Genomic DNA, 16,611 nt, shown 5'->3' with positions numbered 1-16,611 from the left:
CAAAGGTTGTTTCAAGCCACTTAACCTCAAGGACTAACTGTAATATATAAAAATACAAAAATAGAGCACACTCTTGCGTTGCAGTTGAAGTTCCTTTGAGAATTTGAGGTCCAAGGTGTTGGTTTTCTTTTTAACAACAGTTGGATGAGTAGCCCATATAAAGTCTTTGTATATTCAGAGGTATTTAAAGCTGTCCACTGTTTCCACAGTTGAGTTATTCATGAGTACCGGCAGATGAATGCCCCTCCACCTTTATGTAATTCACAATAACCTCCTTTCTTTCTGAGATATTCAGGCATAAATGCTTGTTTTGGCAATAATTTTCCAGGGCTGTCTCATCAGCAAGTGAACTCAATCCTGCAAACCTCTCAGTTATGTTATTAGCTCTTTTTTCCCCAAGCTGCCATGGGTGTAGAGTGAGTGTAGGAATGGGTTCAGAGCAGAGCCCTTTGTCTATTATGTGTACAGTACTTAGTGATTATATGTCTGTAAAAAGCACTTTATAAAGAAAACATACTCAGGTTAAATCAGCTGTATCACCAGATGAATCAATAAAGGGATTTTCTCTACATTTTTAAATCTGCTCATTTTATTTCTATTTGTTTTAATTGTACAGATATGGGTGAAATTCTTTCTAGATAATTATTTTCTGACATTTTGAGAGTTTTGGACATAAACACTGATGCAGAGTGTTTAGAGACAAGCAGGAAACCTCAGTGAAAGACTCCTGGTCAGGGTTTCTGACTGCACAACAAATTATATGCCAATAAAAGACAATTAATGTCAGCTTGACAGTCATACATGTTATAAGAAACAACAAGCTGTCACGAACAATAGATAATAGTTTACAACACACAAAGCTCAGCAGCACTAAATTAAAGTTATCAGAGCATATCAGACTGTAAATTCTGCCATCAGAGTATTTAATTGTCTGCAGTAGCTGCAGAAGTGTTAAACACACATCTATTGGCTTCCTGTAATGAATCACTGCCCCATAACACCCCCCCCCCCCTCCTCCCGCTTTCTGACTCAGCACCTCCTCTCTGTCCACATGTTCACTTGTTCCCTCCCCTTCTGATCTCCACTTTGTAGATGAGTGTAAGCAACATGTGGCAATCTGTAAGAACTGACAGGCCACATTCACAGCAGAAACACATGTTGTTTAGATCAGAGCTCAGACTAGTTTCATTTATAAGGAAGTGAAACTCACACAGTCACTGACACTGAGAGGAGAAATGGCGCAGAAAGCAGTTCAGCTGGACCAAGAAACTTTCTCTTGTTCAATCTGTTTGGATCTACTGAAGGATCCAGTGACTATTCCCTGTGGACACAGCTACTGCATGAACTGTATTAATGGCTTTTGGGATGGAGAGGAAAAGAAGAAAATCTACAGCTGCCCTCAGTGCAGACAGACTTTCACAGCGAGGCCTGTCCTGGTGAAAAACACCATGTTAGCAGTTTTAGTGGAGCAGCTGAAGAAGACTGGACTCCAAGCTGCTCCTGCTGATCACTGCTATGCTGGACCTGAAGATGTGGCCTGTGATTTCTGCACTGGCATGAAGCTAAAAGCTGTGAAATCTTGTCTAGTGTGTTTGGTTTCTTACTGTGAGAAACACCTTCAGCCTCATTATGACGTGGCTCCATTAAAGAAACACAAGCTGGTGGAGCCCTCCAAGAAGCTCCAGGAGAACATCTGCTCTCGTCATGATGAGGTGATGAAGATGTTCTGCCGTACTGATCAGCAGATTATCTGTTATCTCTGCCCTGTGGATGAACATAAAGGCCACGACACAGTCTCAGCTGCAGCAGAAAGGACTGAGAGGCAGAGAGAGCTGGAGGTGAGTCGACAAAACATCCAGCAGAGAATCCAGGACAGAGAGAAAGATGTGAAGCTGCTTCAACAGGAGGTGGAGGCCATCAATCAGTCTGCTGATCAAACAGTGGAGCACAGTGAGAAGATCTTCACTGAGCTGATCCATCTCATCCAGAAAAGAAGCTCTGATGTGAAGCAGCAGATCAGATCCCAGCAGGAAACTGAAGTGAGTCGAGTCAAAGAGCTTGAGGAGAAGCTGGAGCAGGAGATCACTGAGCTGAAGAGGAAAGATGCTGAGCTGAAGCAGCTCTCACACACAGAGGATCACAACCAGTTTCTACACAACTACCCCTCACTGTCAGCACTCAGTGAGTCTACAGACTCATCCAGCATCAATATCCGTCCTCTGAGGTACTTTGAGGACGTGACAGCAGCTGTGTCAGAGGTCAGAGATAAACTACAGGACATTCTGAGAGAGGAATGGACAAACATCTCACTGACAGTCACTGAAGTGGATGTTTTACTGTCACAACCAGAGCCAAAGACCAGAGAAAAATTCTTAAAATATTCAAAGGAAATCACACTGGACCCAAACACAGCACACACACAGCTGTTATTATCAGAGGAGAACAGAAGAGTCACATTATTGTTTTATCATGAGTCTTATTTTGATCATCCTTACAGATTCACTTCTTATAAACAGGTCGTTAGTAGAGAGAGTCTAACTGAACGTTGTTACTTTGAAGTGTTGAGGAGAGGAAGAGGAGTTATTGTAGCAGTTGCATCTAAAAATATCAGGACAGCAGGGGATGAATGTTGGTTTGGACACGATGACAAATCCTGGGCATTAGATTGCAACAAAAACAGTTACATATTTTGGCACAACAACATCCAAACTCCTGTCTCAGGTCCTCAGTCCTCCAGAGTAGGAGTGTACCTGGATCACAGAGCAGGTATTTTGTCCTTCTACAGCGTCTCTGAAACCATGACTCTCCTCCACAGAGTCCAGACCACATTCACTCAGCCGCTCTATGCTGGACTGAGTCTTTACTATAATTATGGAGATATTGCTGAGTTCATCACACTGAAATAGACTAAAGTCTTTCACATTGTGGGTTTAAATCTGTATTTTAGTTTCATCATTGTTGTGACATTTTGGCTGTGCACAGAGATCAGCTGTAAATCAATCATTATGGGTGTTACCTCAACATCTTCTAGATGTTCCAATGATGTTATTGAGTTTTTTATGACGAGCTGTTCCTAAGTCTGTTTAGCCATGGAGGCTATGACTGCTCATGATCATTTTCATCTACAAAAACATTTCACCGCATAAAAAGAGCTCTGCTCTAAATAAGTATTGATCATCACTTTATACACTTGGAAAGAAATGTATAACTGGAAGACTAACTTTTCTGGGGGGGGGGGGTTAAGTCATGACAAATGAGGTATTATGAAACTCTAGTTTTAAGGAGTAATCAAGATGAGATTGTTCATTGTTTTTAAAATCCACTACATTAACAAATTTAATATTATTATAATTACAAATAAAATGTTGTTGAAAAAACTCTTTTTTTTCTGTCTTCATTCCAGGGTCTCACTCAGGTATGATAGGAAAAATGCTAAAATAATCTTGAGGGAATAACTGAAGAAATCTTCCTCCTAAAGCCCCACAAAGTTCATGTTTAGACCAGAAGTACAAGAAGTCAATCTTGTACTTGTTGTTTTTAAAGCAATGTTTTTCTTTCAGTCAGTATATAGAGAAGTTTTTTAATTTAGGTCACCATGGACAAAGTTATTAAACATTTTAAAGCACTGAAGTGTTTTATTTCATATTTATAAACTGGAAACTTATCAGTTTTTCCCATGGTCTCTCAGGGCAGCATCAGCATTACTGTTTGTGACGCTCAGCCTCTCTGTGCTAGATTTTTTTTTCTCTTCAGTCAGATATGGACTGTTCTCTTAGCCTGCTGGTGTGAGATTTGTGAATCTCTGGGCGATGAATGATTCGCCCCCCTTTCATTTAAGAAAAACACCTCCTTTGTCTTGAAGACATTTAGGCATAGATGGTTGTTTTGGCACTACTTTTCCAGGGTTGTCCCATCTCCTGTCATAGCTATTGGTGAAAATATACGGACATACGTACAAATGTGAATAAAAACAAATTAAAACAAAGAAACAAACCACAAAAAAACAAAAAACAAAACTCTGATCACTGGTGTAAAACAACAGTTGCACAGAAAAAAATGATCCAAAGGTGACACCTGGTGGACAACGACAGACATGACAACAAGAAAAAATAACAACATAAAGTCCCTTGAAGTAACTGTTGTTGTGATTTGGCGCCAAATCAATAAAGCTGAATTAAATTATGTAAAAGAATCAAGTTGTTGTAGAGAACTGGTTTCAAGTGGGTAAATTTGTGGAATTGATGTCATTTTGTGTGCTGCAGGAGGAAAATAGTGGCACAGTCTACAGCTTGGATATGGACATTACTTTTATTTTTATTAAACAAAAGGATAAGAGTGAGATGGTAAAGTGTAAACTGTGTCCAGTACAGAAACAGCTGCATGATCCTGCTAACACAACTTCGCACAGACAACCTGCACAGATGGCATTTTAACACTAAGCTAGCCAAGAACCCAGAGTGATGTTAAAGCTGAGCAATGCCGACCCCAGCACAGCAGCCAGCCTCTGAACTTCAACAGGTAATAAACGTGTAACCAGTCAGGTTGCAGCCTTCGTTTCTATCTGTTCTTGTTTCTAAAGTAGAATTCACAGTGGTTTTATTGCTTTAAAAAATTCTTGTGGTGGTTTTCATCTTTGCATTTTGTTGTTGGCTTTGTGTTTGTAATGGCAAGCCACACATGGTAAGCTCCACACCTCACCACTAGTTTGCTTTAGTTTACTTTGCAGTCCCTACTTTAAATATATTTTACTTATTGTCTATTATATTGTTTCTTTATGAAATTAGTTTACTTTTTCCATCACACCTTACAATGTTTATATGGAGTGCACCCATATCAACACTGCAAGGTCAAATTTACGTCTTATGTTCTATTAATACGTCTTTCTTTGTTTGAGATACCTGCGGGTTTGGCTTCTCCTTCCTGGTTGGCAAAAGGTGTGGCAAAAAGCTGGGGGAGCTGAAGTACTGCTGACAGCCTCATTGGACTGAACAACATGCTTCATTGCCAGGGGGTGTTTGGAGTTTGCTTAATTGTTTTGTGTTAGGTAGTTATATGGCAGCTATTTTGTTTTCCCCTCATGTGTCATAGGGTTTAGCTAAGTCAGTATTTAAGTTCCCTCCTGTTTCATTTCAGCTTGTTAGTTTGTCTTATGGTTCAAAAATGAATTATGTGAAATACATTTAAGACATGATACTTTATACAGGTCAAATATTTCAAGAATAATGTTTCTCAATGTAAAATTGTAAAGAATCTTTAGATGGGATACAACCTTGTAAACAGGTACCTCAGAACCTGCTGAGCCGTGCCTCTCTTGTACTGTTACATGGATGTAAGCGCACGTCCTTGTAAAATTTTCCACAGTGCTCCTGCTAAATCAACCAAATAAACAAATGTACTCTTGCAAATTATAAACAATCCAATTGTTCCTTCAAAAAGTAGCACAAACAGATAACAACAAAGATTGTCGGATCTTTCCAAAGTTCTCATTCCCACATTTCAGTGCTTCCTGGAAAGAATTTTTGAGGAATCTACTCTTCATCCATCGTTTCAGATGTGGAAACTGCTGACAAAGTAGGTCATAAACCTCCTCAGGCCAATGTTGCTGCCTGTTTCTTTGATTGCTGTTTTTAGACTGATTCCATTCTGCAGTGCTACATCTGTGACTGATGTTATTCCACCCCTGCGCTCTGCAATATTTGATACACGTGGAGGATTCTGCTGTTTCTGTTGCCCAGGGATGGCTACTTGTTTTACATCTTTTATTTCTGTATTGCTCCCTGTGGAAAACATATCTGGAATTTCTTATTGTCCAGATTATCAGTTGTGTCTGTGCACTTAGTCTTACATTTGTCGTTGATGTTAACCAGCTCAAAGTAGCCCAGGTCATTGGTGAAGCGACCATCTGTCCGGCACAGTTATCCCCTTCTCTCCGTAAACACAGAGGTACTTGAACTGTTTTACGTGGTCATTTTTAAAAACCTTCTTTCTTTTTTGGCATTTATTCCTCCACTTGTACCAATGTAAAAGACAAAATAGTAATCTCTTGCCTTAACCATGTTCTTATATCTATTGAAAGGCTTTAAGGCCTCCAGCACTGTGCAACTGTGCAAGGCCTTTCTGTGTGATTTGCATGTTGTCCTTGTGTTTATCTCTGGGCACTCTGGCTTCTGCATTTGACCCATCCTAAATATTTGGACCAGTCACCACCCAACATTAGGAACCAACTCCTCAAGCCAGTAAGAGGTCAAGCACACAGTTATATGATCGCTAAACTAACCTGTTTTTGGATAAAAGAAAACCATGTAAGCACCAGGAATACATTCAAACTCCACGCAGAAGGGAAGGGATTGGATTTGAGCCCAGGAATCTCAGTTAAAAAAGCTATTAAAAAAAAACTAAATAGACTTGCTGCTTACACCCTGAGTTACACAATGAGTCTTTCAGATGTCCCTAATGAAATATCCAGCTGCACGTGTAGTCACGCTGGACACTGCATGGTCTTATTTTTATTAGCCCTTGACTCAGCTCCAAAGTGCTCACAATTAGTTAGGGGTCAGGTTCCTTTTCGTCAGTATTATCTGCTGTCATCCAAACATTAGTTGAGGAATGGTTTAACCAATTTCCTGTTAAACCATAAAAGGGAAGCCGAGTATAAATAGAACATAGGATATAAGTTATGGAAATATAAGTTATGGAGATGTGCTCCAGTCACACTTCTATGTGTGACTGTGGAGCACATTTCTTTCATCGTTCACAATGACCAGAGTGGATGACATCAGGCATTTCTGTCAGTCAACCGACTGACTGTGATTAGGGAAAAAAGCAACTAATAGTTATTTAGCTGCTTCTCACTGTCCACATTATGGTATGGTACTTTAGCTCTTTGGGACTGTAAAAAGAAAAAATCTATTTATGGTACGAACCAGACTTTCAGTCTACATCTTTACTGTTTTTTTCTGCTTTTGTTCACTCCTAGTCTGATAAACAAAACAAAAAAACCAAAAAAAAAAAAACCACAGACATCCACTAACAACAAATACAGAACCCACTAACTAAATCACATACTGATTAACATACAGTTCAAAGACAAGCATGAGGGTGCACACTTGGGCATCTTTTATTTTGCATGGTTATACCATTGTGGATTTTGCTAAATAAATATGCTCAAGAGTCTATCATATGTTTGACATCCAGCAAAAAACTTGATTTTTACTTTTGCTTTGTTCTTGCTTACTTTTTCACCTTTACTTGAGTAAAGAAGTTGAATCAGGTTGCTGAACGGGCTCCTCGGACCCTCCAGCTGAGGCAGAAGGATGGACGGGCCCCTCGAGCCCTCCAGCGGAGACGGAAGGCTGGACAGGCTCCTCGGACCCTCCAGCAGGAACAGGCGGCAGAGTAAGTGACTGAGGAGGTAACTGAGCAGGTGACTGTGATAGGTGAGCTAATGTTTGAGCTATGGATAGAAGTTTAAGATGTATTGACTGTCGTAACGATGGTAGTAATGGTGGGTGAGGTGGTGGATGAGCAGATGGCTGAGCAAGTTTTCCATGCCTACAGAGCCTGAAGAAAACTGCTGGACGGGCACACCTGAGCCTCCAGCGAGGACAGAAACAGGTGCAGGGACCTGCTGGGCAGTAGCAGGAGCAGGTACGGGTGCGGAGGTAGGCTGTGCCCTGGCTAGCCTCTCCCTGGGAATCGGAACGAGCACCGGTGACGGCTGGGCAGCTGCTGTCCCCACCCGAGGAACAGGTACGGGTGCAGGGACTAACAGAGCCTCAGCTGGCCTGGAAACTGGAGCAGGGATCAACTGGGCCCTAGCCCCCCTCACCCGAGGAACTGATACAGGTGCAGGGGATGGCTGGACCGCAGCTGCCCTGGGAGCAGGAGCACAGGGAGACAAAGGAGCAGGCTCAATGAAAACCGGCTCATCAAAAATAGGTGGCGACCCTTTCCCACCACGTTTAACAGTCTTTACCGTCTTAGGTTTAGTAGTGTTCACAGTCTCAGAAAAAACAGACTCGGCAAACTTGGGTTTTAAATTGTTCCCACCCCAACGAGCAGACCTTGAACTAAAAATCTCAGACGAATGCTTATTGTGATTAACTAGCGCCGTAGGATTCAAACCAAAACTGGCCTCCCAATCCAAATCATTGTCGAGAAAAGAAATCCCGAAAGTGTCTGAGGTGAGTTCATAGTCTTTACTGTTTATCGGCTCAGACGGAGTGTGGAAGATGTAGTCCTTTTGACTTACAACCGTAGGTTGCTCAGAAGTGTCCATATGACGGCGGCGTGAGCGCCGCTTCCTTTGGGCAGAAGAAGTGGTCGAGGTGAACAGCTGAGCCTCAGATGTGCAGAATGGCAACATCGAGGATGGAGCGTGAGGGTCTGAGAAAATGTGGAGGACTCCCAACTGAAGCGGCCGTATCTTGAGTGCCAGCGGAGCAACAGGTGGAGACTTTTGGCAGCTCTGGGGACCGCCGAGAGCCAGCCGAGTTCCATGAAAAATCAGAATCAGAATCAAAAAAAATTAAAAGTACTAAGTAGATAGATATATACATGAGTGCAGGTGGTGATCAGTGCAAACATGGAATGATGCAGTGAACACAGTGTAGGGTCATGTGTTAGTGGTGGGAACAGTCATATGGTTATTGTTCATGAGTCCAATAGCAGAGGGGAAGAAACTGTTCTTATGGCGAGAGGTTCTGGTGCGAATGGACCGGAGCCTCCTGCCTGAGGGGAGCAGGTCAAACAGACTGTGTCCAGGGTGAGAAGGGTCAGCTGTGATCCGAGCTGCACACCCCAGTGTCCTGGAGCCAACAGGTCTGTAGACGATGCTATCAACATGGCTCTACACTTCATCCTGCAGCATCTGGACTCCCCAGGAACCTACGCCAGGATCCTGTTTGTGGACTTCAGCTCTACCTTCAACACCATCCTTCCAGACCATCTCCAAGGCAAGCTTTCCCAGATGAATGTGCCTGATCCCATCTGCCGGTGGATCACTGACCCGACGTCAGGGGTGAGCCATGGCTTCCAGCGGAGTTCCTCCTCCAGCTGGGCAAAGGCTGCTCGGCGTCGCTCCTGAAGTTCAATGTCTGCTGGGTCCATAGTATGGTCGCGATCTTCTGTTATGAAACGGCTGTGTGCAGGCTAGTGATGAGGCTTCAAAGCTTGTGTCGAGTAATGGAGGGGGCGTTTCTGTGATGCGCGTAACGAGGCTTGCTTCATTTATGGGAGGAGCTGAAAATGATGACGTCCAAAGCCTCGCTGCCCGGCTGTACCACATGACTGGTTCAGGAAGTGGTTCGAACTTTGCCGCGAGCTATGACAGCGATATAAACCCCTCAGACTTCATTCAAAATGTGGGTGTTTGATGGAGAGTTGCGGTTGGTGAGAGTTTGGAGACCGTTTGGAGACAGTTTGGAGAGAGTTTGGAGGTTTAGGAGAGTGAGGAGAGAAAGTCAGGAGAGAATGGAGCCAGCTAAGAAGAGGAGGATGTCCTCCCCTGTGTGGGAACATTTTGATCTTATATCTCCCAACAAGGTATGTAAATTTATACAGAAGATGTATTTTCATAATACTGATGGTGCAATACAATTTATGTTAAGCTGTCTTTACTTTTGTACAAGGTGAAGTGTTTGCTATGTGCCAGGGAGCTGGGATATAACAACAACACCTCATCCATGCTTAGGTACTACAGAGCTTTGCATGAGAATAAGGCGAACACCGATTGTGGAGCAAGACCAGGTGAGCCATCAAATGCCATGATAATATAGCATGCAGTAATGTTACTAAATGATATAACAATATCATACAATGCAATAAGTTACGTGTGTGATATTTATATTTGTGCTTTGTTTTTATTGTCTTTCCTCAGGAGAGCAATCTCAAATAGATGAAGACCTGGTTAGCATGGTGATTGAGGACTCCCAGCCATTTAGCATTGTGGAGGACAAAGGATTTAAAAGATTTGTTAAATCATTAAATCCTGGCTATGTTCTCCCCACTAAAAAGGTCATAAAAGCAGTGAAAATTTAGTTTTTACAGAATAAAATATGAACAGGCAGGACTGAGGCTCAAAGCCTTCACAGCCACGTCGTACTTTTAAACAAAATGTTTTTTCTTTCCTTTAGGCCCTGAAAGTCATGGTGGAGGCCAGGTACCAGGTGATGAAGGAGAAAGCTAAGGCCAGCATTGAGAAGGCAGCAGCTGTGAGTCTGACATCAGATATGTGGACCTCCATCAACACAGGGGCCTATCTTGCAGTCACCTGCCATTTTGTTGATGAGTCCAGCACATTAAACACCGTTGTTTTAGTAGTGCAATATTTTCCTAATGCACACACTGCAGAAAATATTGCACAAGTGAAAGGCTCACTCATGACAGGATGGGCAATTACTGACAAAGTCACATGCCTAGTAACAGATGGGGCTGCCAATATGGGGGCTTGTGCAAGGGAGCTACGACTCAAACATGCCATATGCATAGCTCAGACCCTGAACTTAGTGGTGAAGAAGGCCCTTGACCAGACCCCTGAGGTCTCTGACATCCGAGCCAAGTCCAGGAAGATCGTGGGATATTTCAGGAGCAGTACCACTGCAAAGGTAAGTTCTTAAGTGGCTTAATTACAGTTTCTTTAATGCTACTTAAGTGGTGCTCCCTTGACAATCTAATGTATGCTTTTTTAATTGTATTTTGTAAGGAGAGGCTTTCAGTGGTGCAGGAACAACTAAGGAAGCCTCAACTCAAACTAATACAGGAGGTGGAAACCCACTGGAACAGCACTTATAATATGCTGCAAAGACTGTTCGAGCAAAGGGAGCCAGTGGGTGCTGCTTTGGCAAGTCTCACAACAGACATCCCACCTGTTTAATGTGAGGAATTTGGTGTAATTTCAGAGTGTCTGGTTGTCCTAGCACCACTTAACGGTGCAACCACTGAGCTCTCTCAGGAAAAAAGGGTGTCTGGGTCAAAGGTCATACCTTTGCTCACTATGCTGGATCATTGCCTCAATGAACAAATGGAAAAATCACCATCCATTGGGTCTTCTCTGGCTCAGAAGCTGAGGATGCTATTGAGAGAGAAGCTGGATAAAATACAAACCATGAGCATTATGTTCCTTGCGACACTGCTGGACCCAAGGTTCAGAAAACTCGGGTTTCTCAGCCCTGCAAGAGCTAGCGAAGCAGAAAAAAGACTGAAAGCAGAATGTGCTTCCGTAATGAGGGCCTCCACCACCTCCTCTTCCTCCGCACCACCACCACAGCCATCAACGTCACAAACTGTTGAGGCTGTTTCCCACGGTACTATTGTTATTGCGTTTGAGTTGCATTTATATAAACTGATTGTTGGGTTTTCCTCTGTATCTATTATTGTACGATCTACTGTACAATATAAAGCGCCTTGAGGCAACTGTTGTTGTGATTTGGCGCTATAGAAATAACATTGAATTGAAAATTTAATTGTTAGTATCACATAAAACTCTCCTTATTGTTTAGGTAACAACCTGTGGCGTCGCCTGGATGAAAGTGTCAGGCAGACACAGACACAAAATGTGACAGCAGACGCGAATATTGAGGTCCAACGGTACATGATGGAGCCAAATATTGGAAGGCTGGAGGACCCCCTTAAATACTGGGAGAGACAAAAATATGTCTATCCTCACTTATATAAGTTAGCACTGACATACCTTTGTACCCCTGCCTCATCTGTGCCCTGTGAGCGAGTGTTTTCAAAAGCAGGGGAAATATTGCCCAAAAAAAGAAATCGCCTACGACCTGCCACAGTGGAGAAACTGTTGTTTTTAAATAAAAACCAATGATGTGTCCCCTAAACACTAATCACTGTCCATACCCCAACCACACCTCACCTCACAGTAAATGATCATTTCCATTTTAAGCATTTCCAAATAATCATTTTCCATACTGCCAGTATAAATATACACAGTATACTGCCATCACTACAATATACATGTTTTACACACTCCTTTTGTTGTTGACATTTACCGGCTGTGTGCAAAATGCCACACTCTTCAAATTCATGCCAACTAATATTTTTACGTCCAGTAGATGTCCTACTAGAGCAAATGAAGCTTCAAGACGCTTTGCGCTGGGGTGAACCAATTGGATGAAAAGCTTCAGTGCTTCATGAAGCTTCATCTGCCCATCACTAGTGCAGGCAGGAAAAGGACCCAAAGTGCAGACACTCGGAGACAAAAGGTGAACTTAAATACAGCTTTAATGCTGAACTCCAAAAAAGTAACAAAACTGAGACTCCAAGGTAAACTTACGCAGACAGAACACACAGCAAGATAAGGGTAGATCGCGACACGGACACAGAGAAACACAGGGCTAAAATACACAGAGGGAGCAATCAGGGAATGGGAAACAGGAGGGAAACACAGCTGGGGAAACTCAGGCCTAACGAGACAAAGGAAGCAAAACCAGCCACATTAACATGAGACACAGACTTTCAAAGTAAAACAGGCAACATAACACAGAGACACAGACTTGACATGGGGAGACAGCAACTATGCAACACAGAACAGAAACCAGCAGGCATAACTCAGACATAGAAACCAAAAGACTAGAAATGATAAATAAAGGCAAAAATCAAAGTAAAATAATGATGAAAACTCTGGGTCAACAACCCAGGCACCCTAACAATTCAGTGTGACTGACACTGAAGGTGATACTGGTCTCATCCTATGTCCTGTGCAGGATCTGTACAAGCCTTTCGATGTGATTTGCATGTTGTCCTTGTGTTTATCTCTGGGCACTCTGGCTTCCTCACAGTCCAGAGACATGTAGTTAGAGTGTCAATGGTTATTGAAATGAATAAAAGGATTAATTTAGCAGATGTAGAAAATAATTTTTAAAAAGTATGAATAGTATTTTTAAAATGTGAAAAATGCTCTGTTATAAAAAGTGTTAATGACACACAGTCTGATAAACCTCCCACTTCCTCCCAATCTCTGACTCAGCACCTCCTCTCTGTCCACATGATTCTGTGTTCCCTCCCCTTCAGATCTAAACTTTGAAGATGGGTGTAACCAGCATGTGGTGACGTGGAAGAGCTGACAGGCCCCATTAACTGCAGAAACATGCTGTTTACATTTCAGCTCAGACTAGTTTCAGTTATAAGGAAGTGAAACTCACACAGTCACTGACACTGAGAGTAGAAATGGCGCAGAAAGGAGTTCAGCTGGACCAAGAAACTTTCTCTTGTTCGATCTGTTTGGATCTTCTGAAGGATCCGGTGACTATTCCCTGTGGACACAGCTACTGCATGAACTGTATTAATGGCTTTTGGAATGGAGAGGAGGGGAAGAAAATCTACAGCTGCCCTCAGTGCAGACAGACTTTCACACCGAGACCTGTCCTGGTGAAAAACACCATGTTAGCAGTTTTAGTGGAGGAGCTGAAGAAGACTGGACTCCAAGCTGCTCCTGCTGATCACTGCTATGCTGGACCTGAAGATGTGGCCTGTGATTTCTGCATTGAGATGAAGTTAAAAGCTGTGAAATCTTGTTTAGTGTGTCTGGCTTCTTACTGTGAGAAACACCTTCAGCCTCATTATGATGTGGCTCCATTAAAGAAACACAAGCTGGTGGAGCCCTCCAAGAAGCTCCAGGAGAACATCTGCTCTCGTCATGATGAGGTGATGAAGATGTTCTGCCGTACTGATCAGCAGATTATCTGTTATCTCTGCCCTGTGGATGAACATAAAGGCCACGACACAGTCTCAGCTGCAGCAGAAAGGACTGAGAGGCAGAGAGAGCTGGAGGTGAGTCGACAAAACATCCAGCAGAGAATCCAGGACAGAGAGAAAGATGTGAAGCTGCTTCAACAGGAGGTGGAGGCCATCAATCAGTCTGCTGATCAAACAGTGGAACACAGTGAGAAGATCTTCACTGAGCTGATCCATCTCATCCAGAAAAGAAGCTCTGATGTGAAGCAGCAGATCAGATCCCAGCAGGAAACTGAAGTGAATCGAGTCAAAGAGCTTGAGGAGAAGCTGGAGCAGGAGATCACTGAGCTGAAGAGGAAAGATGCTGAGCTGAAGCAGCTCTCACACACAGAGGATCACATCCAGTTTCTACACAACTACCCCTCACTGTCAGCACTCAGTGAGTCTACAGACTCATCCAGCATCAATATCCGTCCTCTGAGCTACTTTGAGGATGTGACAGCAGCTGTGTCAGAGGTCAGAGATAAACTACAGGACATTCTGAGAGATGAACGGACAAACATCTCACTGACAGTCACTGAAGTGGATGTTTTAGTGCGAGATCCACCAGAGCCAAAGACCAGAGCTGAATTCTTAAAATATTCAGAGGAAATCACACTGGATCCAAACACAGCACACAAACAGTTGTTATTATCTGAGGGGAACAGAAAAGCAACATTTATGAAGCATCAACAGTCTTATTTTGATCATCAAGACAAATTCACTGGATGGTTGCAGGTCCTGAGTAGAGAGAGTCTGACTGGACGTTGTTACTGGGAGGTGGAGAGGAAAGGGAGAGTTATTATAGCAGTCGCATACAAGAACATTAGCAGAGCATGGTGGAGGAATGAATGTGCCTTTGGGCGTAATGACAAGTCTTGGGCATTAGATTGTTCCAAAAACAGTTACACATTTTGGCATAACAACATTCAAACTCCTATTTCAAATGTTGGGTCCTCCAGAGTAGGAGTGTACCTGGATCACAGAGCAGGTATTTTGTCCTTCTACAGCGTCTCTAAAACCATGACTCTCCTCCACAGAGTCCAGACCACATTCACTCAGCCGCTCTATGCTGGACTCTGGTTTTACCACAATTTTGGAGACACTGCTGGGTTCATTAAACTGAAATAGACTGAAGTCTTTCATATTGTAGGTTAAAATCTGCATTTTAGTTTCCATTTTATTTTCTCTGCAGCAATATTGTGGCATTTCTGCACCTGCACAATGGTCAGCTACCGGTTGGATATTATGGGTGGTACCTGAGCATCTTGTTTGTTTCAGTGGAGCTCTTTCCTGTTACTCTTTAGCCTTGTAGCCTATCACTGCTCATGATTATTTTCATGTATAAAAATATTTCTCCATATGAAAATGTAAACTTTTTTGTGCTCTCTGTATTTGTATTGATGGATTTGTATGTTGTTTTTTTCCTCTTCCACTTAATAAACCTTAACAGAGAAATAGGCTGAGCTTCCTTTATAACACAATTGTTTTTTCTCACCAGTTTGTACATTTTTAAATATATCTATGACTACATTTAAAAGTTATTTTTGTTTAATATCTGAAAAAAACTGCAGATTTTTATATTAGATACTAAAAACACTAAATATTTATATTTATTTATATAATATATAAAATACTGAAAACTTTGTTGTTTCCTTCTTAATATAAATTGCATTTATATTTTCCTGTTTGGAAGACCTAAGCTTTCGGGGGGGGGGGGGGGGGGGTCTAAAACCTGATTTTGTTCATATGTTTCTAGCCGTGATGAAACATATGAACAAACCGAAGACTATTACTATAAAGAAAACTTTGTTGAACAAACTATTTTCATCCATCTTCATTCCAGGATCTCACTCAAATCTAATTGAGAAAATGTCAAACTAGTCTGAGAGAATAACTGAAGTAGTTATCATCCTGAAACACCTCAAAGTTCAGAGTTCATGTTTTTCGCAAAGGAAGATTCCTCAGTCTGTGAACTTTTCTTTTACTTGTTGGCCTTTGAGGATTTGAGGTCTAGCGGCTTTTTTAAAACAGCAGTTGTTGAGCGTCTTTGAGTCCCTGGATTTAAAGTAGTGAAAGCTCTTCACTGTTTCAACAGTGGAGTTAAATAACAACAACAGTAATAATAATAGTTAGTACTGTGAATATTAATATGATTATATAATTAGGTCGATTTCCTGTTGTGGTTCCCTCATCCTTCTGACTTAGATCCATGCTTATGGGCATATGTAGAGTCAACAATTTACCTAACCCCACCAGCTGTATGTTACACAACTGTGAAGCTGGCAGCAGCTACCTGAATGTTTTCTACTTTTAACTTTTCTAAAAAGTATCAGAACTCGAGTCACTTACACGGTGCTCTTGAAGCATTTGTCACATTTGTTCACTTTAAAATTTTCCCGTTATCACTTGTGTCTCTTTGTTTGTCAAGACTTCTCAAAACAGAATGAAGAGTAAGGATGAGGAGGTTCTCGCAGACCAGCAGGTCTGTAACCAGGAGAGGAGCTCCAGTCTGATGCAGGAGAACCCAGAGCCTCCTCAGATTGAAGAGGAACAGGAGGAACTCTGCACCAGTCAGGAGGTTGACCACATCATTGTCTGAACCGGGCAGGAGAGGCTCAGACTGCTGGATACCATCTGGAAACCTGAAATAAAGATAAAAAACAAAGGTATGTGAAACTATCATGGTCTTAATAAAATAAATAAACAAATATTACTAATGTATCATTCTAATTAGAGCTTAAACTTTATTTTCAGGGGTACAGGAAAAATTTAAGGTCCAAGCACAACAAGTTTAAATGACTAAAACTAAAAGTCTTGAGTTTAGTTAATGTTAAAACCTGAAAATGAGATTATATTATGATGTCAATTGCCTTTATTTGT

At 42.0% G+C, this 16,611-nt stretch overlaps 1 protein-coding gene and 1 pseudogene across 1 annotated transcript; both read left to right on the top strand.

Annotated features, from left to right (window-relative positions):
- Positions 1 to 1,235: 1,235 nt before the first annotated feature.
- LOC134616994 (E3 ubiquitin/ISG15 ligase TRIM25-like) lies at positions 1,236 to 2,320 on the top strand (annotated as a pseudogene).
- Positions 2,321 to 13,182: 10,862 nt separating this feature from the next.
- On the top strand, positions 13,183 to 15,130 carry LOC134616971 (tripartite motif-containing protein 16-like). Its single transcript, XM_063462107.1, has one exon. It carries the CDS (start codon positions 13,183 to 13,185, stop codon positions 14,857 to 14,859), a length of 1,677 nt encoding a protein of 558 aa, XP_063318177.1. The 3' UTR covers positions 14,860 to 15,130.
- Positions 15,131 to 16,611: the final 1,481 nt, after the last annotated feature.

This window comes from Pelmatolapia mariae, linkage group LG18 (assembly GCF_036321145.2).
Source record: "Pelmatolapia mariae isolate MD_Pm_ZW linkage group LG18, Pm_UMD_F_2, whole genome shotgun sequence".
In the NCBI taxonomy this organism is placed as follows: Eukaryota; Metazoa; Chordata; class Actinopteri; order Cichliformes; family Cichlidae; genus Pelmatolapia; species Pelmatolapia mariae.
Note: the sequence above shows the minus strand (reverse complement) of the source record. Positions and strands in the feature narration are given on the sequence as shown.

Bases quoted from the DNA above. Each gene is read 5' to 3' on its own strand.
- LOC134616971 (XM_063462107.1), top strand. From the start codon at position 13,183: ATGGCGCAGAAAGGAGTTCAGCTGGACCAAGAAACTTTCTCTTGTTCG.